This window comes from Typopeltis vanoorti, chromosome 10 (assembly GCF_054136105.1).
Source record: "Typopeltis vanoorti isolate ZY-2024b chromosome 10, IOZ_Tvanoo_1.0, whole genome shotgun sequence".
NCBI lineage: Eukaryota > Metazoa > Arthropoda > Arachnida > Uropygi > Thelyphonidae > Typopeltis > Typopeltis vanoorti.
Window position 1 is genome coordinate 64,638,274 of NC_143558.1, and position 25,882 is coordinate 64,664,155.

The 25,882-nt window shown below is 36.8% G+C and overlaps 1 protein-coding gene across 2 annotated transcripts in view; it reads right to left on the bottom strand.

Annotated features, from left to right (window-relative positions):
• LOC150102473 (galactosylgalactosylxylosylprotein 3-beta-glucuronosyltransferase 3-like) overlaps positions 1-25,530 on the bottom strand; it is a 60,484-nt gene extending 34,954 nt beyond the window's left edge. Inside the window, exons 1-2 of one of the 2 annotated variants that reach the window (XM_090398968.1) lie at positions 25,425-25,530; positions 2,647-2,723 (exon numbers count right to left, since the gene is read on the bottom strand). In XM_090398968.1, coding sequence (XP_090255094.1) covers positions 2,647-2,700 — 54 coding nt within the window. In that variant the 5' untranslated portion in view covers positions 2,701-2,723; positions 25,425-25,530. Of the gene's footprint in view, positions 1-2,646; positions 2,724-25,076 lie in introns of both variants that reach the window. The other variant, XM_090398967.1, reaches the window with a different exon arrangement.
• Between the last annotated feature and the right edge of the window lie 352 nt (positions 25,531-25,882).

Genomic DNA, 25,882 nt, shown 5'->3' on the forward strand with positions numbered 1-25,882 from the left:
ATGACAAGAGCAGCAAGCTGCTATTTTTTGACTGAAAGCTGGAAATGCATTATAAGTCTCATTATTATAATTTCTTATATTTTATTATAATGAATTTAAAAATTTTGATAGTTTTAAAAAAGTACCAGGGCATTGCCCTAGCCCAACTACACCCCTGGACAGGAATCATATGCTTAATTCGATGAGCTAGAACTAACTGTTGAACTCCTCCCATCATTTACAGGAAGAACTCTCTACTATCAAACAGTATATAACAGTATATGAAACTAAATAGCTTCTCTGAAAGAACCACACAACGTCTTCTTGACTCTTAGAAACCCAACCAAAACAACATATTGAGTTTTGGAACAACAAATACGTTGAGTTCCAATCCCATAACTCTCTGGCATTTCAGAGCCTATTTCAAGAATTCTGAGGAAATATAATTTAGTAGCTACTTATATTCCCAATAATAAACTATCCACGTATTTCCCATTGTCTAAAGATAAACTCTCAACTATGTCTCTTCTTTGGTGTATATCAAGTTCCATGTGACTGCTAGCTTTCTTACTTTGGACAAACCAGATGTTCAATAGAAAAAAGAATACAAGAACATCAATCTTATATTCTTCACAACAAATCCAATAAGGCTGGACTGGCACAACACAGAATAGAAGCAGACCACAACATTCTCTGGTCTAAAACTCACCTTCTATACAGATATCGCTATAAATTCGAACACCTATTTAAAGAGAGTGCTGAGACCTTACTTCACCAGCCTAACTTGAATCGGAATGACTGCCTACCGATGTCAAAAATATGGGAAAGCTTAATCCGAATAACACATTAATATATATATAAATTTTTTTTTTTAAATTAAGGCCAATAATGATATTTACAAAGATAGAAGAGGTCCGCACAGTTAGCCTAGTGGTTACGCACTTCGCAACCATATGCCTGGGGAAGGAGTGTCCTAGGTTCGATTCCTGTCACCGATGTGAGGAGTTTAAGGATCTTTCTCAGACATAGCCAAGTTAGCTGGTCTTGTGCATGAACAGTAAGGTTTTTCTCCCCAGTTTATCTGGGGTTTTTCATCCCACAAGCAGGCAAACCGGCCCCGTGAACACACACAGGCTACAGTCATAGAACACACCGGGAAGCATAGGGCTAGCCACCCTATCCTTGGGACGGGTACAACTTAGAAGAGCTAAGGATAGCTCCGTAATAGGCCACTAGGCCTAATACCTGAAGGGAAGAAGAAGAAGAAGAAGACAAAGGAAGAAGGTCCTAAGAAACCATCTGGATACTACAGCTATCTAATAATCTGTTTAGTATGATATAAATTAATTTTTTTGAGGGGGATGATAATATAAATTATATAATTATTTTATAATCACTTTTATGATTAACCTTTTCTTCAGTGAAGCATAACACTATTAGTGATTTAATATCACGTGGCTTGTACTATTTTGAATAAATCAATTGTTTGCATTCTACCTTATAAAAAATGTTGTTCAGGCCACTGATGATAGTTTGTTAGTTTAAAACTGAAATATTTGGCAGTATATTTAATAAATAATACTTTTCCTTGTGTTTACATGTAGATAATTTATAATAATGAAGGAGAATGCCATATTTGGTTGGTATATTCGAATTGCTCAAAGTGTAAAATTTGGAAGAGGACGAGGCTTACCTCCTTCGACTACAATACTGTTTCCCATTGTAAATATGTGCAAAAAAATTATACATTTATTGAAAATTATACATTAAAAACTTGTCTATAATATATATAGAAGTTTATATATTATATATATAAACTTGTTTATATTATATATAGGTAAAAAACTTGCCTACCACGTCAGTTCACGCTTCACGCATGCAAAAACAGATGAAACTCAGAAAACAAAAACAGCAACTCATAGACAAATGGCAATATTCAATTGGATTGGTTGACACAATAACCAATCTCAGCCTCTAGGTTATATTGTCTCAGAGCTCATCCTGCCTTGCCTTCTGAGTAGTTTAAAACTACTAGAATGCTAAGAATTTGACTAGCTGTGCCATATGTAAACATTGCATCACATTCACATTAATAGCCTAGGTGTGCGTTCAAAATACATACACTTTGAGCCTTTCAAAAAAGATGTACAGATGGCAGAGCTAGTCAAATTCTTAGCGTTCTAGTGGTTTTAAACTGCTAAGTTTAAAAGAGAAGGCAAGGCAAGGTTGAGACAATATAACCTAGAGGTTGAGATTGGTTATTGTGTCAACCAATCTAATTGAATGTTGCTATTTGTCTTTATAATCTTGAAAAGTGTCCTCTTCGTGGAGCATTAGTATATTGTGTTTATGTTTAGGAATCATGCAAAGTCTAGAAACAATTAGGAATCTTTAATGGGAATAAATGCAAAAATATAATATTGGTGATGAAATACACTATTGGTGGATGAGCACTGCACACCTAGCACATCCTGGATATTTGCCTCTGTGTGTATAATATGCATTGTATGAATAATAATTACTATAGGCCTAATGAGCTTTATGAACTCTGTCTCTATGAAGATGGCATAATGATAATAATAATATTCAGTTAAGGATATATAAACATGAGTACCAAAATTAAAATGTACTTTATCCAAAATAGCTTTAATTTTTTTTTTTTTTTACCAGATCCAAATAATATCTCATCTGTTCTTGTTTAATTGGATAATTCAGCTGCATAGGAAGGCAATTATTAACATATTCTGAAATAAAAATTATAAAAATTCAACCATGTAAGTTATTTTAAAAACTATGATGCAGTATGCAGATACAATAACTGTTATAAATAATTAATTAAATAAAGTTTAAACATAAAATAATAATGAACATAATTCAAATGACATTTGGACATTTTGGGACCTGAGATACAGATATGCTTTATAAATAGAAAATTTGATAACTTCCATAATATTAGAATGGCACTTTCTAGTAACACACAGAGCTACTTACACAGGGTGACAGATTTATGATTTTTTTTGTTAAAAAAAGAGATAGGTCTTTATAATCTGCCACTCTGTGTAAGTAATGCCCATAGTGGAACTCGAACACACGACCTGTGGGATAAAGAGTGGATATGCCATCCACTCACAGCCAATCAGGCTGGCATTAAACATAAGAGCAAAAATTCTTATTCAATGAGTTTTCATGACTGAATGAGAGTTTTTGCTCTCAAAAGATTTCTGCCTGGTCCATGAAGAGAACCAACCACTTTAAAACAGCTGTCAGGCCAGTCAGACCTTTATCAAATACACTAATAAAAGGTGAATATATGGATGTTTGGGCAGTAGCCATGTTCTTTTAAGTATTGCAAGCTAAGGCAATTCCAATGCAGAGAAATGTATTCTCATAAGCTCTCTAGAAAAATTACAAAACTTTCAGTTTCTACATACATTCAGCTTTGAAATAATGTCGGATCTTTAATATTCAGTATTTCTATATAATTTACATCACTGAAATGAAGCCACATGGCCTGTTCTTTATTAAATACCATTCATTATCACACCAACTGGGGGAGCTATTTATAGCATAGGTACTGTAGACATAAAATTTGTATTACCTAATTTCTGATTTGTGTTTTCTTTCATTCTCAATGTTTCATTTTCATTCTACACATAGATTATTATTATTATTATTATTATTACGTGACATCTCCAGGAAGTCCAAGGGACTCATCGAGGAAGGGCACCTACTCTACAATTATCTGTCTCCACCACTCAATCCACCAACTACAATGAACTGTAACTACCATCATCATCATCATCATCTACTGCCCACCACCACTGGTATTTTCACAGACAATCACAAATATCTGGGTTCGAATCCTGCCCATGGCAGGATTCGAACCTACAGCCTTTTGGCTGGAGAGTGGATACGCTAACCACTCGGCCAACCAGGCCGGCAGATTACAGTTTTTTTTTTTTCAAGTGATCAAAGAATCAGCTGAAATGATGAAGCACCCTCTACAGTGCAACAAAAAACAAGGGAGGATTTTAAATCAAGTTTTTGGTCTTCATTAATTCATCATGACACACTTGTATCTGACAGTAGCATACAGCAACCAATGAACCAGCAGCCAGCATAATAGCAAATGCACAATTTCCACTGTTTTAATCGTGTTCAAATATTTTCACTACAGTTGTCTGTTATTACTTGGTTTCTAGTTTTTTAGTTTATTCATAAAATTATCCTGATGAAATGAAATAAAAGAATTTCACACAACCAGTCGAGAAAATAAAAAATAGTTTCTATTTGATATCTTTTTTTTGTGGATTAATATCAAATAACATATTCCTAGAATGCTATGTTTATATCTGTGATTAATTTACGTTATTGAAAGAGCTCACTGCAGTGGCACTTCTGTAAACATCATCTACGCACAAAAGATACAGAAATGGAAATGAAATGGAAAAAAAAAAAAAAAAGAAATGGAAATGAAATGGAAAAAAAAAACAAAAGAAATGGAGGAAAGACAAAATAATGCCATCACAAGATGGTATTAAGACAGCAGCTGCCAGGTGTAGACCAGTCTGTACATCTCCAGTGATGGTTAAGGTAGTGGAAAGGCTAATAAACTACAGAAGTCTTTATGATAGTCAGCATATGTTTGCTCTAGTGACTTACTTGCATTTTATGAAAAAGTGACCAATACAGTAGTAGTAGTAGTAGTTGTATCATTTCTGGACTTCAATGGAGTAACATTGGAGCATTCACCACCCACTTCAGCAGTGCATTCTGCTCATTTGCCATGCAAGAAATGTCCTCCTCACTTCCTCCTCCTTCCTTATGTCCTCCTTCACAAATGTCCTCCTTCCTTATGCTCAAAACCTATATACAGTTACCATGGATGATCTCTCATTACCTGTTATCCTATGCAGTATCTCTTCTATATCTATCTGATAGCTTATTCTCAGCAAATTGTATGTCTCAATCATATCATCTCATTTCCAAATTAAGCTTTAAAGAGTACATTTTTGACTATCCTCATACACAACATTCTAAAGTCCTCAAGAGTCTTAGTCACTCACAATCTGCATTCTTGCCAATGTTTCATTAGCACCCAAATTTCCTGCTGACCAAATCTGTGTACAGAAATCCAGATGTAACTCAAGCAATGCCTTATACAGTGAAACAACTATTGCTTCTTTATCTCTCCTTTTCATTATGGTAGCCATTTTCAGGTTAACCTGTACAACTTTTGCAATGCATCTCCCGAACATCAGTTTTCTATCCACAAACACTCCCAGATCCCTCTCCTTCTCCACCTCCTGGAGCAAAGTTCCTCCCATATATCCAGTCCAAAGTGCATGATTTTGTACCCATTTATCTGTTCAAAGCACCAACCTATTTAAATTTTCTTGTAACAACATCACCTCAGAGCTTACTAAAATTGCTATTCCCAATTCTGCACCATACAAAAACAAACAAATACCTCCTTTCAAAATATCATATTGAAAGTGCCCCATCTGTCATACCTCCCATTCAAGATATACTCCATACATAACTTGAAGGCTGTTATAAGCTAACCATTTCTGTAACTAGCTAGCTAGCAACTGACAACCCATCCAACTCAATTTCATTAACAGTTTGCCATGTGTTATTCTACTGAACACCATTTCAAAATCTAGAAAAACACCGTATAGGAGATACTTGTAAGCATCTCCTCTGTCCAAATACACTTGTCACCCTGTTATGAAATATAATCAGATTACTGAAGCAATACTTTTTCTTAACAAACCGATGTACTCTCTGCCCTCTCTAACACCTTCAACCACTAACCGTGGCATCTTTTCACTTTTCTGGGATTTCCTATTGCTAGCCAAGAAACTGCCAACAAGTCATGGCCATCAGCTCCTTTGAATATGTTCCTTTAATATTTGTAGCAAAAATCCTCTTAGTTGCACAGCCTTATTAACATCAAATTTATTTAAAATTCCAAACACTTCACACGACCAAACTGTTGGTATCTCCTCTTTTTTTCAATGTTATTCGATAGCACTCCTATCCCCATCCCACCTATCTGCCCAATTTGAAATAAAATGACGAAATACTGGCTACGCATGTCTACTATAATTTCAGCAGATCAACTCACGTGCCATCCCCAGCAACTAAACTGAGTCTTCATATTCACTTCTTCTTCTGCTAGACAAAACAGTAAAATCCTCTAGATTTCTTTCTGCTGTCAATTTCTCCTTCACTACACATCAACTAGCATGTGTCTTATACTACTTATATACCGGATGTTTTCCCTAACATCTTTCTCCACAATTCCTAAAAAATTCTATGAGTCATCCATTTCATACTCAATATGTATCCTCCTAGACATACAATCTGACAATGCCATTAACAACTGATCTTGAATGAAATCCCAGACACTTTCCTTCTGAGTTGATCATGCCACCGATTTGTTTTCCTTAGTTTATTATAGTCTCCTGCTTTGGCAAGTGCAATGTACTGCCCTTGCACTTGCCCAGCTACGTTCCATGTAAAAACCACATAATCACACACTGACCAACCGGTGATATCATAATCTATTTTCATCACATCAAACATTACTATTAAATAACTCATATATCTCTAAATGCTGGATGAGTGAACGTCCAACAAGTTGGTGAACAAAGGGGAAAGGAGATAGGGATATATGGAGGATTAGTTGTTTGAAATATACCAGCACACTGTTGTACTAGTTGGTTGGTTGATTTGTGGTTTATTGGCAGAAGGACAGCAAAAGTAATACTGTGCCATATCAAAGGTTACAGCTGTAAAAGAGATAAATTAGTAAATAATGTCATGTACAAAATAAATAAATAAATAAAATAATTAAAAATATATAATGTGGTATTTATATATAAATAGAATTTATAATCAAATGTTATTGTATAAATTAATTCTTTGTAAAAAGTTAAAAAACTTCATGTCATTTAGCCTAGTCTGATAAGATCTGCCTAAGCATACACATGGCATGGCCAGATAATACATAAAAATTTCATTCCTCTCATATGAAGTATTAATACCCCACTAGAATATAAAAAACATGAGATATGTGTTGAATTTTTCACACAGATGGATCAGCCCTCAATAAATAATGTATACGATGACTGTGACCTATGCAGAGCCCTAGCAAGAAGATTCTCCCCTCTTCTGTTTTTACATTGACTAGACTGCCAATGCTTAATTTCAAGCTTTATCTCAAGTAATTTGTTTGTCAGTGCTTCTTGCCATAATGACTGCTATTGGGTAATTACCTTTGAGCTTATAAACTATTTGTAGTCTTTCTATGGGACTGTCAAACAGTATGTCGAAAATGTATAAGCTGATCTAGCAGCTGCAGTCTCATTTTCTCATAATTCCACAATGGCTGGGAATCCAGAACAAATGAACATCGAAATTAAGGGTTTCCATATATATATATATAATTATTTATATGGGTACTCCATGGAATAAAAAAACTCATCATGGGAGACTCACACTATTCATTAACATAATATCTATCATACATCTCCTTAAACTTATTCACTGTTGGGATGCTCACAACCAACTCTGACAAATTATCATATTCCCATCCACCCATTTCTGAATTTTACTTTTAACTATATTTTCCAATACTTGAACCACCACTCCAGAGAAACTAACTGATCTGTAATTTGCTACTTCTGTCCTGGAGCCACCTTTATGTAACAGAACTATCTTATCTTCCTTCAACTCCCTTGGAACCTTGCCAGAACTGAAACTTAGATTAAACAACTTCATCAGCGGCACTTGCCAGTTCACTTGCACATTCTCATAGCACGAGCTGACATACTATCCAATCCCACTGCTGTATTCACATTGGTATTTTTCAATATACTGAGTACTACCAGTTCATCTACCTCAATTCTAACATCAGCAACTGCATACTTAGACTATACTGAAGCACACAATAAATGCAAAACAACCATCAATGATATATCCTTGCAAAGTGATCACCTAGTAACTGAACTATTTCTTCTGCTTCTGCCACTCTTCTACTATCAGCACTGAATAAAGTAATCTTTACATAATCATTCTTTCTCTTACTTACTACATAGCAAAAATCAGTCTATGTTTCCCTAAAATCCGTCTGCTTTCTGTATCTTCTTATCTTTGAAACCTGATATCCAAATCCAATTACCCAAACCATGGAATCATCTTCCGAAGTGACCTCAATGCTACTCCAACTGGCTTTCCACTTCCAAACAAGCTGGAAGAAGTGTGAAAGTATTTGCTATAAGCAATGATCAAATGCAAATCATCCAAACACAATACCAGATAATCCTTTCCACATCTCCAATATCCCTGATCTTTTTTTAAACCAATTCTTTCAGCTACACTACAGAAGCCAACTGCCATCTGAGTAATGTAGACCATAATCTAAACTTGTGTAAGTTTTCTTTCTTGCAGAATGTCCTCCCCCATATGTCCTTTGGTACTACAAGAGACTCAAATGAGATTACTTTTAGTCTTCCTTTCCACCCAAAAACTTCAGCTTCGTATTTAGACTATACTGAAGCACACAAAAAATGCAAAACAACCATCAACAAATCCAAATCTGACTGAAATAGAAAACAGAAGAAAACTCAATTCCTGTCCAAACAGCAGTCATGCTCTTGTAAAGGCCATCAAGCACAGCTTTTGCTCAACTGTGCTTCCTCTGCTCTTTCATACAGGTGACACCACTGGTGCAGCATATAAACATAAAGGTGACATCCTTCTTCTAACTCAACTCCTGCATAAACAGGGAAAGTTTCTCTGTGTGATAATAGAGAAGAAATTACGTTCTTGTTTCAATCCTTTACCCATATATATACAAACAAAGTCTGCAAGTGAATTTTCTTCACAACTAGAATACCTGAATATATAGTCTGTTGACTCCACATGAATTGTCTTGGTACACAATAATGTTAAACATACTTCCTTTCAATATGTATTTTGGGAAAGATCACTGCACAGACTGATCTCTACTTTATTAAGATCTTTTCAGTGGAGCTAAACCTAGGAACATACCAAGGTCAAAACCAGCCAAAAATGAAGGTCTGGATATTGATCCTTCCCATAATCACAATAATATACACATCCAAAGGAAATGTACTTTGCATTACAGGATACTTAGGCAACTCATATGAAGTCAACAGCCTCTATATACAAGCAGTCCTTGTAAAGATACTTTACATGCAAACTTTGTTTATACTAGTGCCAAGGATTAAATCAAGAATTCCTTATTATAATTTACTTTGTAACCAAATGAAAAAACATTTTACATATATCTCTGATCCAGAGTATTTGAACAATATGGTGATGCACCATTTTACTATTTGTACATGGAAAATATATAATTTCCTCAGTAATTTAAACCTCAAAAACTCCCTAAGTCTAGCTCCCAAGGATAAGATATCAATAAAAGTTGAAACTGGTCTGCCTATTGACTATTCCAAAGGAAGTCCTTTGCATTATGGGATGCTGAGAAAATTAATTATTATTATTATTATTATTCAGGCCTCCATGGAGTCAAAAGACTCGTTGTGGGAGATCCTTCCAAGGAAACAAAAAGTCTATCATACCATTCTTGCTCTCACCACTCTATCAGGCAATGCATTCCACAGTTCAACCATCTTCCATGCAAAGAAACCACTCCTCACCCTCTTGCTCACAGCTTCCTTTTGCAACTTCCATGGATGGCCCCTTGTCATCACTCCTTCCTGCTGTTCCACCAAGCGAAAGAACTCCCCAGTGTCAACCCTGTAACTACCTCTCAACAGTTTAAAAGTCTCAATCATATCACCGCTCCTTCTTCTATCTACCAACATATACAAATCATCCAGCTGTGAAGATACTTCATGTGCACTCTTTGTCTGCTTACACTTGGGTAAAGGATTAAAACAAGAATATAATCTGTCTATTAAAATTTACTTGTCTGCATAAATAATAAGGTAAATAACCTATCTTACTAGAAACAGAGCACTGAATACCTATTTGGGATGACTTCTGTTAAGGGAGGAAAAAAATCATAAAGAAGCATATCCCCAAATGCTCGAAAGTTGTGCTTCAGAAGTAACCTGTTTTAATATTGTCTCAAGTCTTGTATACTTAACAGGCATCTGTCTCTGAATACACAGAAGCAAGCCTATATTTGGCCCATTCAAATAAAGGAAGGCAAAAGTCTGCATCAGACTACCAACCATATTTCTCTTACCTCATTCCTTCCTCCTCCAAAATAATCAACATTGACAATTAATGTCTCTATCACCTAGAAGTCCATCAGTTAACCAATGACTACTAGTATGGATTCTGCACTCTAGAATCACAGCAGATCTCTTAGTCTATGTCAATCATTACTGGACATGTGCCATGAGAAGGTTGAGAGAAATATGCTGTTATTCTTGACAACTCAAGCACATTTGATCATATGTGGAATTGGGCCCAATCAGTAAATTGCTATCCTTTGATCTACCATCCACCATGAGTAACTGGTTAGCCAACTTTCTATCTATCTATCTATCGCTCTAGTTAATCACAGCATGTCATAGTGGATGACTTCTTCTCTTTGAGCTTCTACAGAAATGGCTCAGGATGCTGTTTTACCACCTTCCCTTATATACAAATGACCCACTCTTGCTTAACAACTATCCTATCCACAGTTTTGGCACAGTAAATTCCATCCCTCCCACTCATTTAACAAACTCTGCTGAGCACAAACATCCCAAATGTCAAGATCTTCCACAACCTGTTCCCTAGACATTTATCTCCATACTATTCTTCAAAAGGTAAGGATAATCTAGTCATCTTTAATAACATCAAAAATAATGACTTTCTTTCTTTCTTGAAAATCACCAGACAGAATCAGATATCTCTTCTTACACTGATATTGACCTCTAAAGAGCTAAGCATCCTTTTTTACCTACTTTTGGCACTACTTTTTCCCTCCTCACCTACAAACTCTGTACAAATTCACTCATCCTTAGAATACTGTTCACATGTTTGGAGTGTACAACAAAACTTATTGATGCATCCTCTCTCTCTCTGACTCACTTCGACCACTATTCTAATAGTTTCAGTTCATGTCTCTTCTACTAGTACTTCCACAGACATGGCACCACCAAAGTGGCATCCATCATTCCTCCTTTCCAGTGGAAATGTTAAAAAATTGGCAGCAGCTGCTGAACCCCCTTTCCCATTCTGTCAACTCTGAACCTCCTTTGTGTTATTCCATCTGCCTCTCTTCTTTGGAATAGTATTTCTCACAAGGTGTTCCCCCAACTTAAACCTCCAACTTTTCAAGAATAATATCAATAGTTTCTTTCTTTTCCAATCCTCATCAACACCCTATACATGGCATTAAATTTATCAATCTCACACATGAGAGGTGGCAGAAAGTGAAGAAGTTGACTGTCGATCACTTTCATATTTACTTGAGAGAAATGAAGACAGTGGGATAATAGTGTGATGATTGAATTTAATCTTCATTTTTTGCAATGGAATAAATATAGGATAGGATATTAGGTGTTGGATGTGTATGAAAGAATGCAAAGACAACATAAAATAGGTGTTCTAAAGCACAAGCTCTGAGCACAACGGAGGAGATGAGCTACTAACAAAAATGCAGAGTTAACTTACACAGTAGTATTCCAAGTCTTCTGAAATCATTGAAGAAACATATCAGATGCATCTTCATTATTCAGAACAGTTGCTATCTTAATTATAAAATTTAAATCAAGTATCAAACTAAATTTAAAACTCATTTTCTGCATACTATTCCTCATTTATTCACCAAGTAGATCTGAGAGAAATGAAGAGAAAAATAAAGACATTTATTCAAACAAATAGATTATGCTTATGAGCAGTTTTATCTAAAGTATTTCAAATAAAGTGTTCAGTCTGTTTAATTAGATGAACAGCATGCCATACATCCAGTTTCAGTTATTCACCAAAATAATAACAAATGTAAGAGTGAAAAGTGTTCTGAATTTAAATAGTGCAATTTTTTTAACCCAAAATGTTAAATGTTGCTGAATTTACTGTGCTACTAAGCTGAGCAGAGCAACATAAATTATGCATCACTACTTTTTTATTTATTACTACTACTACTACTACTACTACTGATATGTTCAGAGGATAATTCTCTATATGCTCAAGTTATATTAAAAAAAAAAAAAAACTTAAAATAGGAAAGTAATCGAGTAGCTTTCTCTCACATTTGTCCAAGTTTACTAACTGATTTCTTCTATGGAAATGGACTTATGGAACCATGTATATATATATATATATATATATATATATATATATATATATATATATATATACCAATTTTAACTGAAATTGATTTTTTGATTATGGGTAGCTTAGTGGTAGAGTGTTCATTTCGCATGTGAAAGGTCTCGAGTTTGATCCTCGACTCGTCCAAATTAAATTTTTAGAGCTAGTGTAGTTCAGTGAAAGTAGCATATATGTCCACAGTGCAAGGTCACCCGAAGAATGGCAATCTAAGTTCAGTTCCACGTTCCAGTCACCGACTATAGGATCTTTTGGTCTGCATGTGTAGCTAAGTGAAAGTGGCATGTGCGACCCATGGCAATAGATCTCCCAAAGAAAGAGTGAAGTAGTTTAATTTAGTCGCCGACCAGAGCAACTTTTGTCGGGTCCCCAGGGAATGAGGAAGCAGTGGAGAACATTTACACAGAGGCGAGTAACCAAGATGGTGAGTGGCCTGTGGAATGTTCCCTATGAAGATAGACTGAGGGTGTGTGAGTTGCAGAAGATGGTTGAAAGGAGAAAAAGAAGGGATATGACAGAAACATTTAAGTTGCTTAAAGGGTTTTATAGGATTAATGCTGGGGAAATGTTTCAGCATTTGGTTGAAGGGGCCAGAACAAGTTGTATAAAGGTATGAGTAGGAGAGTGAGGATTAGATTTTTTTTTTTTTTTTGCTTGGAGAGCTTTGATGATGATTATTCACAATGATGATGATGATCATCATCATTGTGAATAAACAATGATGATCATCATCATTGTTTATTCACAATATGATACAATGTGAAAAGGGAAAAGAAATTTACATTAAAAATTAAAGATTGCAAATTATGGTCTTCCAAGTCTCTCTATCTTGAGCTAACTGGTAGATGTCAGATGAAATTTAACAATTTAGTCCATTTATGATTTCGCAAATGTGTCTGTACGGTTAGCCTAGTGGCTTTGCGCTTTGCAACCATATGACTGGGGCAGGAGTATCCCAGGTTCGATTTCTGTTGAAGACATGAGCTATTTGAGGATGTTCCTCAGCAATAGCCAAGTTAGCCGGTCTTGGGCGCAGGCAGTAGGGTTTTTTCCGCCAGTTTATCTGGCATTTTTCATCCCACAAGCAGGCAAACCGGCCCCGTGAACATACACCACTACAGCCAAAAATATATCCCCCCCCCCCAGCAGCAGGCTAGGTGAACAGGTCAGTTGGAAGTGGTACTAACAAGAAGTCGCATCTAAGTAACACATGGACCCTGCATAGGAAGCAGGAATAACGTATAGTGAAAGAAGATGGCTTCACAAATGTATTGCCAAAATAGTTTGCATGGTCATCCTCTGCAGTGATTTGCCATCTTCTGGTTTGTACAGGATGAGGGATTCCAAAAAGGGTGAGACTTCAGGATATCTGAGTTGATGTCCAAGCCATCTGAGTTTTTTTTTTTTTTTTTTTAACTATATTGACAAGTGGTTCTTGCTTAGCTAGATTTAGCACAGTAGAGTTAGTGACACAGTCCATCCAAGTGTATCCAAGTCTGAGATATGTAGTGCCAAAGGAGTTAATTAGATTTGTAGTTTTGTTTTTTTTTTGGTGCTTATTGTCCAGGTTTAAGAACCATACAAGAAGATGGATCTACTGGGTGCATGGAATGATAATAATAATAAATGCCCATTTAAGTATTAAATTTCAGCTTTGTTGCAAAATGACAAAGCAAATGACTTGAAATAAATAAAAGTTTCTTTTTTGAGTTCTAAATGCACTATCTACCAATAACTGTCCAGACACCCCTGTTATTTGAAGTTATGGAACATTCCAAGTTTGTTAATAACATAAAAACCAATGTACAGATAGTAGAAAGCAGTTGAATATATGTGGTACTGAAACATGATGTGAACTCTGTGACTTAGAGAGAGAGAGAGAGAGAGAGAGATGTCATCGTGGGCTGTCTCGTGTCCATATGTGCCACTGCTGCTGAACTGAAGCATCCAAAATCAATTGGATTGATTTTGGATGCTCCAGTTGACGATGTGATCAACAAATGGAGATATTCTGGCATAACTAGTGCAGGAAAACACCCAAGGCAGCTGCCAAAAATGACTGACAGGGACAGAAGTGTGTAAAAAAGGGTGGAATGTTAAAACAGGCTACAATTGGCACAGATGATCTGTGATGAGTTCCTGAGTGCTAGTAACACCATGGTGAGCACTAATACCGTATGAAAAGAGCTCTGGGAACTGAGATGGTGCCGTACTTCCCCGTAAAAGGGACCTCACAGCCGTTATATCATCATACGAATAAATAAAATAAAGTATGAAAAGAACTCCATTTACATCCGTGTGGTTAGCCTAGTGGTTATGCGCTTTGCAACCATATGCCTGGGAAAGGAGTGTCCTGGGCTCGATTCTCGTCGCCGACATGAGGAGCTTAAGGAGCTTTTTCAGACATAGCCAAGTTGGCCGGTCTTGGGCGTGGACAGCAGGGTTTTTCTCCCCAGTTTATCTGGGGTTTTTCATTCTGCAAGCAGGCAAACCGGCCCCGTGAACACACAGATTACAATCAGGAATACTTAAGACCCAGCCATAGGCATGATTCGTCAGGCCTATGCCAGTCCTGAGCCCAGATAAAATTTGGGGGGGGGGGACTGAGATGGTGCCGTACTTCCCTGTAAAAGGGGCCTCACGGCTGTTATATCATCATATGAATAAATAAATAAAGTATGAAAAGAACTCCATTCACTGGGTTTCCACAGAAGAGCAGCGACATACAAGCCAAACATCACAACAACGACCAAGGCAGCTTGTCTGGTCTGGTACGTACAATGAAGGTATGAAATGGACAATTGACCAGTGGAAAACAATACTCTGGAGCGATGAATCAACATTCATGTGGAGGCAGCCTGGTGAACGCCTGTTACCACAGCATGTTGTATTCACAGTAAAGTTTAGTGGTGGTGGAGTAATGGTGGGGAGTGCATTCAGCTGGTTTGGAGTGAGACCCTCGTTGCTGTCCGCAGGGCCGCCCCATGCAGTAGCATATTTTGCTGCCCCTTCGCCCTTATTTTTCTTATAGTTTATGCCAATTTTGTTGCCCCCACAAAAAACTTGCCGCCCTGTGCAAATGCACATCTTGCACCGTCAGTAGAGCTGGCCCTGGTTCCACGAAGGCAGCTCGATACCTTTATATTGTGGATAATCAGGTGCTACCTACACTGTGGAGTTTTTATGGAATGGACTGATTCTTGATAGTAAGACAATGCCCCATGCCACAAAGCTGCAGCTTTGTGCCATAACAAAGCCTGCAGCAGAGATGAAGAAATGGGTGTTAACCTACTACCGTGGCCTGCCCGCAACCCATCGAACACCTGTGGGATGAATTGGAGTGGCAATTGAGGTCCAGAGCAGCACGTCATCGATCTGTCGTTGAACTCCGTGCTGCTTTGATGGAGGAATGGAGACAAATTCCACCTGATCGCAGCTGCACATTGGTAGAAAGCCTCCCTCAAAAGGTGCAGGAGGTGATCAAAGCCAAAGGTGGACATACCCAATATTAAGGTTCGTCCGTGTTAGTTTTGTGGCTATTATTGTTTGTTTCCTTACTTTTTAGTGTTTCATGATATGCTAGAAATCCTCTCCCTTATCCTTATTCAACTCTGTTCGAAAATAGAAGTACCTACAAACACAGTAATTTATCTATCCTTGACCTCTCTGCCACTATAATCTGCTTTAGCTAAATCCTATCCCTTCAGTGGCCGTTCCTTTGGTTGGTTATGAGTGCAAAGCTCAGCAGACAAAGAGTCTGTCTCGGGCTAGAGTCAAGCCTATTTGAATGCAAAATCCGGAATTAACTCCCTTTCAGAATTAAGAAAAATTTGTTTGATAATGCTGCACCATCTTATTTCCTATACAAGAGAAATCTCCTTGTCATGGAGTTAACACACAGACTATTTTATGATTCTAGAATCTAACAAACAGCAATCCCAATTACAAATCCTTAACAAACTTATTCTACATGCAGTCGTATCCAATCCCCCTGCGTTTGAATTCGTACAGGTTCTGATTTTAGTGAGTGGTGCATTGATTTTTTAGAGATCAGGCAACTTTATAAGGTAAAGAAAACATGAATGTTTATTCATTCTTTAGCTCGATATACATTTATCAAAGGTTCACTTAACTAAACTGAATTGCACTTCCACGTAACAATTATTAACTAGACAAAATAGAACTACAATCAATACATCACATTATGAGACAATATCAAATTTAAGCTGTCCTGCTTCTAATCTTGTAACACAATTAAGCTAGCGATTATCTCATTCATCTAAGGCTAACTGACAATGGCATACCTCAACAATTCAATGTCAAACTCTACTACTATGTAGTTTCAGAGTTACAGTAATTTATCGATAGGTTAAGTACTATACTAATTATCAAGTCCTATTACATACATAATATATCAGCACTTTTCTGCACTTCAGCTTAGTTCAGAATACAATGGAACTAGAAAGATTTTACATTACCGAACCATCTGGTTCGTTCTGGTATCTTCTCCCGATTATGCCTTTGTGAGCACGTGGCTTGTTACCTCATTCTACGGCCTGTTGTCTTCGGATATGACCCTCTAGTGACTACATTCACGAATCACCCCTCTTGTCGATGTAGGCAAGACTGCTCTGCCTGGACAGGTCCTCATGATTCGGCATGAAGCTTTGGTTCTCGCTGACTGCCTAGCTGCACCGTAGATATGCCTGGACTGGGCCGCTGCCTGGTCGCTTAGCTGCCACTGACCATCGTCCATCCCAACCGCTCGTGCCACTTCCACCTGTACCCGAAAGCCAAAGGTTGATGAAGAGAAAAAAGAGCCTCGAGCCCGCACCACTAATCTTCTTATACCTCCCCCCCACATTTCTGCTCTCTCCCTACGTCACTGATTCCGCTTGGCACCTAAGTCCCTTGCACTCGGTACTATCTTCTCGATATCTTCTCCATATGGATGTCTCACGTGCACCTCAGACCTCTCAACTGCTTCGGGTTATGTCTTTAAGACGATTATTTCAATGTGAACTTCAATCTAACCTTTCCCGTTCTAATATAACTCTCACAAAAATCCGATTCCTTTCAGTTATATATAGAACAGTTAACAATATAGCAAAACAGAGGAATTGACAAAACAAAGGACTAATACGTTATTTACAATTTCATTTATACCTACATACAAGTACTTCTTTAGGAAAATTTATTTGTATCCTAGTTAAATCCCAAATGAAATGTTTTATGACAATTTAAACCTTTCATTCAAGATTTAACAGTCTCTGCTAGTATCAATTGTAAATTGCTAAAGTGACTGGACAATTATTGTTAGATAGTGCATAGCTGGAAAATCCCAGTGAAGAAAATCCCAGGAACATCCCAGTGAAGCTGGAAAGAAATTAAATATTTCTTTCCAGCTTCACTGGGATGTATAGTATTATACTTAACAAGAAACTGTATTCTTGTTTATATTAATTATAACCATGGGAGGAAGGGGGAGAATAGAACAAGAGGTCATCGCTGGAACCTATACAAGGAAGGTGTGAGCAGAGGAGTGAGAAGAAGGTTCCTTGCTTGGAGAGTGGTTGGTGAGTGGAATGCATTGCCTGAGTTTGTTGTGAATGTATACACATTGAATCAGTTTAAAGCACATTTGGATGAGCATCGTATGCAATAGTGCAGGGGTCGCCAAAGTTATTTGCCCGTCGACCCCTTCAAGAGTTTCTTGACTTTTTATTGACCCCCTATATTTTACTATTATGCAATTATAATAGGACAAGCAAAAAAAGACGCTTACGCGAGTTTTTAGATTGTTTATTGTTTGTATAATATAGTCTATATTATTATATTACTACTACTATCACTAGTAATATCACTGGTATTACTACCAGCGCTGCTCAACTCTTCAACATAGAGAAGTTTAGTTCGTGAATGAATAACGATTGAATTATAATATGTATGTTGATGAATTTTAGAACAAATGCTCACTTGTATATCGATGTGCAAAAATGAGACTGGGATCGAATACTTGTAAGTATCAGTAAATAAGAACCACGCACGTGTCGCGATCTCGCTCCCACTGCACCGGCCGGCAGGAACCACCAACATCTGTTTATTGGTAAATACGTAATTTTGGCCTCAGTAACTATTTTCATGACCTTACTCCATCTTACAGGTCCTATTCATGGACCTGTAAGATGATCCCACAATTCACTCTTAATTGCGTTGTCATTACCTCCATGTCTTTTGTCATGGAGGTAATCCAAGTTAACCGAATTAAATATTACCCATACACTGATGTCTTATATTTTTTTGTCGACCCCCAATCAACTCCTGAGCCCGAATCGACCCCTAACAATGTCACATCAACCCCCAGGAGGTCGATATCAACCCCTTTGGTGACCACTGCAATAGTGGTCACCAAAGGGGTTGTGCTTCCCACGATGAGTCTCCGACTCCATGGAGGGCAGATGTTAATAATAATAATAATAATTTAAACATATTTTATATGTTTGCAAAAACATATAAAAGTTTGCATGTGAATTACCTTAGTGGCTTTCTTTTTTTTAACCCTGCATGGAGAGTAGTTGCTTTTGCTACAAGTCTAAGTATTTTCACTACAGGAATAGTGTAAGCTTCCTAGGAAGTGTATATCACATTACATTATAAGAGTGAATATTTCAATATAATCTAAGCAAATAATCCGAATTTACTCTATTCAAGTATAAATAATTTACACAGAAAAAAAAATTGCTTTAAATAGCTGAAATCCAGAATATAGTTTTATTTCATTATTATTTTATATATAGTTAACTCACAATATAATCATAGGTCAGGCTATTTTCTGTGGACAAACCTCAATCAAAGATACAATTGTGAAAGAGTTTGCTATAATACAGTGCAACACACTTCACAGGAAGCATATTACTGAGGACTTATAACTTCTGGTCTAAGCAAAAAAAACAGATCAGGAAGATACTGTGCAGAGAAAAATTTTACTGTTTGCTTACAAGAATAAAATGTGCAGAAAAACAAGAATATAATATACTGCTCTCTCTCTATATATATAAGTTAACTGTATAGATGGCTGCTTCTTACAGTGCAGAATTAATAGTAAGTTAACTTTCTAAAGAAAAACGTTAATATTTCTGCTTAGAAGTGAAAACTGAAGACCGTAATGCAATTTACATAACTCTCTCTCTCTCTCTTAATGGACCTTTGAGAAAGAAAAAAAATGGTATATGAAGACTGCTATATTTTCTTCTATGTTACATGGAGTTGTCGTATCTCACCCATGCCTTAATCTGTTATTTCATAATACCTCTGGCACTATATGAATTTCGTGCAATATAAGCATATAAGCTTATTATAATTCCCAGACTGATTCTGAAACTATTCTGATTTCATAATCAGGATGGGAATTATAACAAACCAACTACCTAATTCTTTTTTTTTTTTTTTTTTTTTTTAAATATCAAGAATTGGCTAAAACCCATTTCAGTTACAAAATCTCCAAAAAAAAAAAAAAAGTATGGAAGAAATCTAGATCAATCAACCTTGAAACACTGCTTATATAATTTAGGCTTGTATATGTATAAATATACATAACTTTAAAAAATGACCCAAAAATGTTTTGCTTATTTATTATTATTTTTTTTTGTACCATGTGGCCGGCCTGGTTGGCCGAGTGGTTAGCATATCCACTCTCCAGCCAAAAGGCTGTGGGTTTGAATCCTGCTTGTGATTGTCTGTGGAAATACTAGTGGTAGTGGGTGGTAGATGGTGTTGGTGAACTGAGTGGTGGAGACGGAGAGTTGTAGAATAGGTGCCCTCCCTTGATGAGTTTTTGGACTCCCTGGAGGTGTCATGTAATAATAATGTTTTTCGATAGCTTCACAGGGCATTTACATTATGTTTTGCAATCATTTATGTAAGGGTTGCCACTTTTTAATTATGGTGATACAGGAATTAAGTCCTTCACTAAAACACGAAGACACTTAAACAATCCAAAGGAAAACATATCTGGTTATAAGCTAATAATTCCCTGCCTGCTCATGCAATCAACCTCAAGTATATTAATAATATTATTATCTTATATGGGTATCTCCATGGAATTAGAAGACATCGTGGGAGACCCACTTGAACCATTTCTCACATAATGCTTGTCATACCTCTTCTTAAACTCACTCACAACTGCTTCTGGCATTCCATTAATCATTCACCACTCTCCAAGTCAATTGTCACAAAGGGAAATGTTTAATTTCCTTTTGTCAATCTTATAGAACCTCTTTGATAACTTGTTTCTATCATGTACCCTCCACCTTCAATCTATACTCATATGGAGCACTCCACAGAACTGCCACTAGCATGGTCACTTTTCTATGGATCCTCTCTGCTACCTCCTGATCCACAAAAACTCTGCTACCTCCTGATCCACAAATCTGTGCTCAATAGTCAAAATAACCTTATAAAGAGAGATAATAACCTACCTATCTTTACCTGACAACGTGTTCTTCAACATCCAAGTAATCATTTGGAGTATTTTTGCCAACTCCCCTATCCATCCACTCCCAGAGCAATTTCCTGCCATCCAATATCATTAATGTAATACACAGCATGTAATCTTTTCATCTCTAAGTGCATAACCTTACATTTTGCAATATTAAATTGACAACCTTCACTCACTGCCAATTTATTTAAATCATTCTAGAGATGTTTACATCACCTTTATCAATTATTGCCCTTCCTAGTTTTGTATCAACAGCAAACAAGTGAATATCTCTTTAAATCAATCTCTATATTATTAATATACAAACTGAACAGTAATGGCCATAGTACAGAACCTTGAGGTACTCCAATAGTTACCCTATTCTCCTAGACTCCACTCCACCATACTACTCTCTGATGTCTGTTAGTCAACCATCTCCCATCGATCCAACCAGCCTGACATCCATTATCAACTGCTCCAACATATGCAAGTTTTCAATGCAGTATTCTGTCAAATGCCTTGGCAAAGTCCAGCAGTACCATAGTCATTTCCCTTATCTAATTCTGCTGTCACTATTATAAAATGCAAGTAAATTACTAAGGCAGAATCTAAGTTTTACAAAGCCATGCTGACTACCACAGGGTATCTCATTCCTGGCCAGACATCACCTGAAGTCTGCCTTTAACCAACTTTTCTGATCCCTTAACCACCACTCCTGATATACTAAATGGTCTGAAATTAGCTACTTTGACTTGGAACCACCTTTATGTATGGAATTATCTTACCATCTTTCTACTCCCTCAAAACCTTTCCATAGCTGAGACTCAGATTAAACAACTTTGTCAAAGGCACTACCACTTCTATTGTACATTCTCATATCATATCATATCAGCCAACATGCAACTTAATCCCATTGCTGAATTCACAGCCCAGTTCCTCCAACTCAATTCTCACATCAGCAATTTCAAGTCTCCACTTGGAAGGTAAACACTTGTAAAATGATAACTTAGCAACACTATTTCTTATGCTTCTGTACTTTCCAACCATCTACATTGATTAAAAAAATAATTTATACACTTGATCAATATAATCCCAATAAAAGTTTTTCCAGAGCTTTTTGGTCAAGAAAATTAAACATTTTTTACACTGATTAAAGTTATTCTTCCATAATCATTTGTTCTCTTACTTATTGCAAAATGAAAAAAAACTCTTTTTTATGATTTCCCTTGGCCTGCTTACCTAATTTTCATCATAACATGATTTAGCTCTCTTTGCCATACGAGTGACCCTTCTTGCCTGTATTTTGCATTATTGATCACTTTTTTTCTTTATATCTTTTTTTTTTTTTTTTTTTTGCAATTTCTGCTCATCCATTTAATCCCAACTTGGTTTATCCTCCTGACCTTGGATATACAGTCGGATAATGCCTCTCTCAAACAATCCCTGACCCTTTCCATGTACTACCAACTTTCTTTAGCCATAATTCTTAAGCCATTGCACTGTTACAAGCTGCTTCCTAAGCAAAAATGAAATTATAATTTTCGATGGCACAATTTGTTAGAATTAATATAGAGATTGAATAAAACAACATTAATAACAGACCTAAGAGAACTAAGTTTAAAAAAAAAAAGAATAGACACAGCCTAACTCAATGTACATTAAAACCATTATTGAATGACTTATGACCATAGACTGTTAACTTCATAAGATTATTATTATTATTATTATTATTAAACATCTCCAGGGAGTCCAAAGGCTCATCGAGGGAGGGCATCTACACTTCAACTCTCCGTCTCCACAACTTATTCCACCAACTGCAACTACCTTCATCTACACCAACGCCATCTACCGCCCGCCACCACCACTAGTATTTTCACAGTCACTATTTTTACTAGTATTATGCTGTCATATGCTGTTAACTTAGCTTATTTTCAAGTTAAAATTAAACAATCATAGCTTCGAAGCTAGTGCAATCATGTAATTAAGCAGCTGTCTTCTTAGGACAGTTTGAAGAATGAAAATCCTAACATCTCTGCATGAGAGAGAGGCTGCCATACAATTTAAGATACATTTCAAAGTTCTATACAAGGCTGGTCTTTCTACCCAGTTGCGATAGAAAGTCCAGCTGCTCCAGAAAAGGATTGTTTGCTTTGTTTTGATTTACAGCCAAAGAAACTAAAAATGTGAAGATGCTGTAATTTATTTATAAAATGAATATTCTTATGGCTTGGAGAAGAACACAAGGGATGGAATGTGTAGAATGAAATAACCCTCCACATCCATATGAGATGGACTAACTGACCTTCAGATTTAAAAAACTTAGTTTGTTCATGTCCTAGATGGGATTTGAACTCAGCGCTTTCCACCCTGAGGGACATACAAGGCAAATTAAACAGCTACCTTTAAAATGCTTGGTAACTCAGCTACTGAAATATTACTATTATTGCACAGGCACCTCCAAGGAGTCCAAAACTCAAATTAGAGCGAAATCTCCCAGATGCGAGAGATCCAACCTATCAACACAACATCTATCGTACTCTGCTTGAAACCATTAACAGAAAAGCACTCGCAACTGAGTGGCAACACACTCGATTCATTAGCCACTCTCCAAATGAAAAATCTAGTCCTCACGCTCTTACTAACCACACTATTACCCAACTTTTAGGGCTGACCTCTTGTTCTTTTCTCTCTAGCCAAATGCTGAAACCTTTCCCCTGTATCAATGATACACTGCTGAAAGAAGTCAACAGACATCCCCCATGAGCATGGTGAATTGTATCATGTAACAAGTCATGTGTTTATAGATGGTATAAATTGGAGGAATATGATGCTCCCAAGTCAGTGCAACTGTGTCAAGGTGATATGGCTGAGAGAAGGGAACCGATGGAGGTTGAAAGAAGCATTCTGATAAAATGTCATGTTGTAGACCTATCTGTTCAGGAAATTATTGACAAAATGAGCTATTCCAGATCAACAATCAGTGATACCATACTAAGAGAGGGAAGCGCAGGAAGTCAACTGAAAGTGCTTCCCACAGTGGATGACTCGCCACACTCACTGAACATAACCGTAGAGTTCTACGAAGGATAATATGTAAAAACCACCATCCATGGGATGACATGTCGAATGCAGAGTTCCGGACATCAACTAGAACAAACCTGCACAAAAACATATAGAATCAAAGCTCACAAAATGAGTTTCCATGGTAAGACTGCAAAATGCAAGCCCCACATTACCCAAGCCAACATGCAACATTGTGTTCAGTGGTGCAAAGAGCATGTATAGCAGAACATGGAAGCTTGGAAAGCTGTGTTATGGAGCAGCAAATCACACTACACCCTCTACCAAGCAGACAGAATGTGTGTGGATGTGACAGATGCCCAGTGAACATCTCTTACCAGTGTGTGTGTGTAACCCCAACTATGGAATTCGGAGTTGATGGTGTGATGGTATGTTTCTGTTTTTCTTGGTTTGACCTCAGATCTGTTGGTGGTGCCACGAATATTGAACTCAGAGAGGTATCCGAACATTCTGGACAATGAAATGCTTCCTACTTTGTGCATTTCTATAGAACTGATCATTGTCCCTTTCAGCAAGACAAAGCACTGTCTTGCTGAAAGGGACATCATAAGGCTGCTGATGTAACTGCATGGTTTGTGGACAGGAACATCATTGCATTTGACTGGCCTGCATAGAGCCCTGATCTCAACCATACTGAACATCTGCAGGATGAACTGGAGCACCAGGTGAGGTCAAGGGACATCTGTCCCACAACAGTCCAGGACCTCATTACATGTCTACAGGAAGAATAGTCCAAAATTTCTATTGACTGCTATCATAAATTTATTTAAAGTATGTCCCATAGGATTTCTGCAGTCACTGCAGCGAAAGATCGATCGGCACCATGGCTGTTTGTTCCCTCTGACTTCTTTCCATGCAATGTATAAAATCCGTTAACTTAAATGTTTCTATTAGATATCTCCTTTTTACTATCAACCAACTTCTGCAATCCACAAACCCTCGATCTATTCGCATTATTATTTAAAAAAATAATAATAATAAATAAAAGAATAAAATACTAGACAATCCTGTGTGTACTGGACATCTGACCATTCCCCCCTCCTACCCCATCATTTTGGAAAGGCGCATAAACCGCTATTAATGCGCCATTATTATTTTTAAAACTTCCTGCATACTTCATCCCCATGAATCAAGATATTTATAAATCAATATTTATATACACCAATATTGGTGTATTATAAAAGATATTTATAATACACCAATACAAACAACTCACCCAGCTGTATAAAAAGCCACATTAAGCCAAGGGCTATGAAGAAAATAATAATCATACGCTTACAGACAAACATGACGCCAACAAATAATTCCAAATAAAAGCAGCTGTATTTTATATTCATGCATTAGAGAGGGCGTAGTTTTCTTTTCAAAATGATGATGACAATACAATGTGTGAAGTTTGTATTTATACAGCATCACGTGTATATTTTGCTAGCAATGAACACAAAATGCACACTGAAAGAGATAAGTTACATAAGATACAGCAATCCTCATTCCAGTTATTAACATTTTTATTTATATTTTGCTAGCAATGAACACAAAATGCACACTGAAAGAGATAAGTTACATGATATACAGCAATCCTCGTTCCAGTTATTAACATTTTTATTTATAGAACACTTCGCCGAATCGGCCATTAACTTCGGAAATTAGTACAATCAAGATCCAGTTCATTCTTAGCTGCTGTCCACTAAAAACCTTTGGCTCCCCCCACGCGGAGTATATGTTTAACACGAACTTAAGTGATATTCATTGAAAATAAATAATTAAATAAATAAACAAATAAATGTCACCCAGGACAGTGAAACATCGAATTAATTTGAATAAATAAATAAATCTTCTAGCCCTTTCCTTTCTCAAAGGGAGTAGGTAGCACTATTATAGCCCTAACATTTCGAAATCTGTGACAGCCGGTCTCCGCCTTTTCTCACATTTCCATCGTACTAGATGAAATGATAAGTAGTTATTTGAATGTATACTACATAGAAAGAAGTCAAGGGACACCATAGTGTGAGAAACAAGCAA